The sequence below is a fragment of the Sphaeroforma arctica genome (assembly GCF_001186125.1).
Source record: "Sphaeroforma arctica JP610 unplaced genomic scaffold supercont1.14914, whole genome shotgun sequence".
NCBI lineage: Eukaryota > Ichthyosporea > Ichthyophonida > Sphaeroforma > Sphaeroforma arctica.
In genome coordinates, this window is record NW_014025644.1 from 1 (window position 1) to 546 (window position 546).

Consider the following 546-nt stretch of genomic DNA (forward strand, 5'->3'; position numbering starts at 1 on the left):
GTTCGGGAGAGAGTTTGACAAATGCCGATTTGTTGGCGAACCCAGATGGTTTGCGGTTCAACATGGTCTTGACATCAAACTTGGAGATCACGGCTAGAGGAGTAGACTTGGTGGCTGGAGTGGCACTGGCTTTGCGAGTGGTAGAAGATTTTTTGGTTGCGTTGATTTTTGCCATCTTGTCAGGTCTAGGATTCGTTCTATAGGCTTAGAAGGGCTTGGAGAAGTGTACTGGACAAGATACTAATCGCCCTGTTTTTATACTGCAAGGATAGCATAACATGCATCTATTTCAAAGGTTAATGTACGCGCCAAAAACTAAATAAACACAAGCTAAAATAAAATACGATTTCCATACGACTATACATATTTTTGGCGGTTGTTGCGAGGGTGTAATTTTCATACTTACTTTTGGTAGGATCATAGTGCTCCTTGTTTGAAATATAGCATAGATATTTTTATGGAAATAAAAAAATGCTTTAGTATCTATATGATACAGTCTCAAATCTAAGACGGGTCTATCTAAAAATTCTAACGTATTTCATTGGG

The 546-nt window shown here is 38.6% G+C and overlaps 1 protein-coding gene across 1 annotated transcript; it reads right to left on the reverse strand.

The window, feature by feature from the left end:
* Positions 1–175, reverse strand: SARC_18254 (hypothetical protein; the record flags this gene model as incomplete). Its single annotated transcript, XM_014287665.1, has 1 exon — positions 1–175. A coding segment is annotated over one exon (175 nt), but the record flags the coding sequence as incomplete, so codon positions are not given.
* Positions 176–546: the final 371 nt, after the last annotated feature.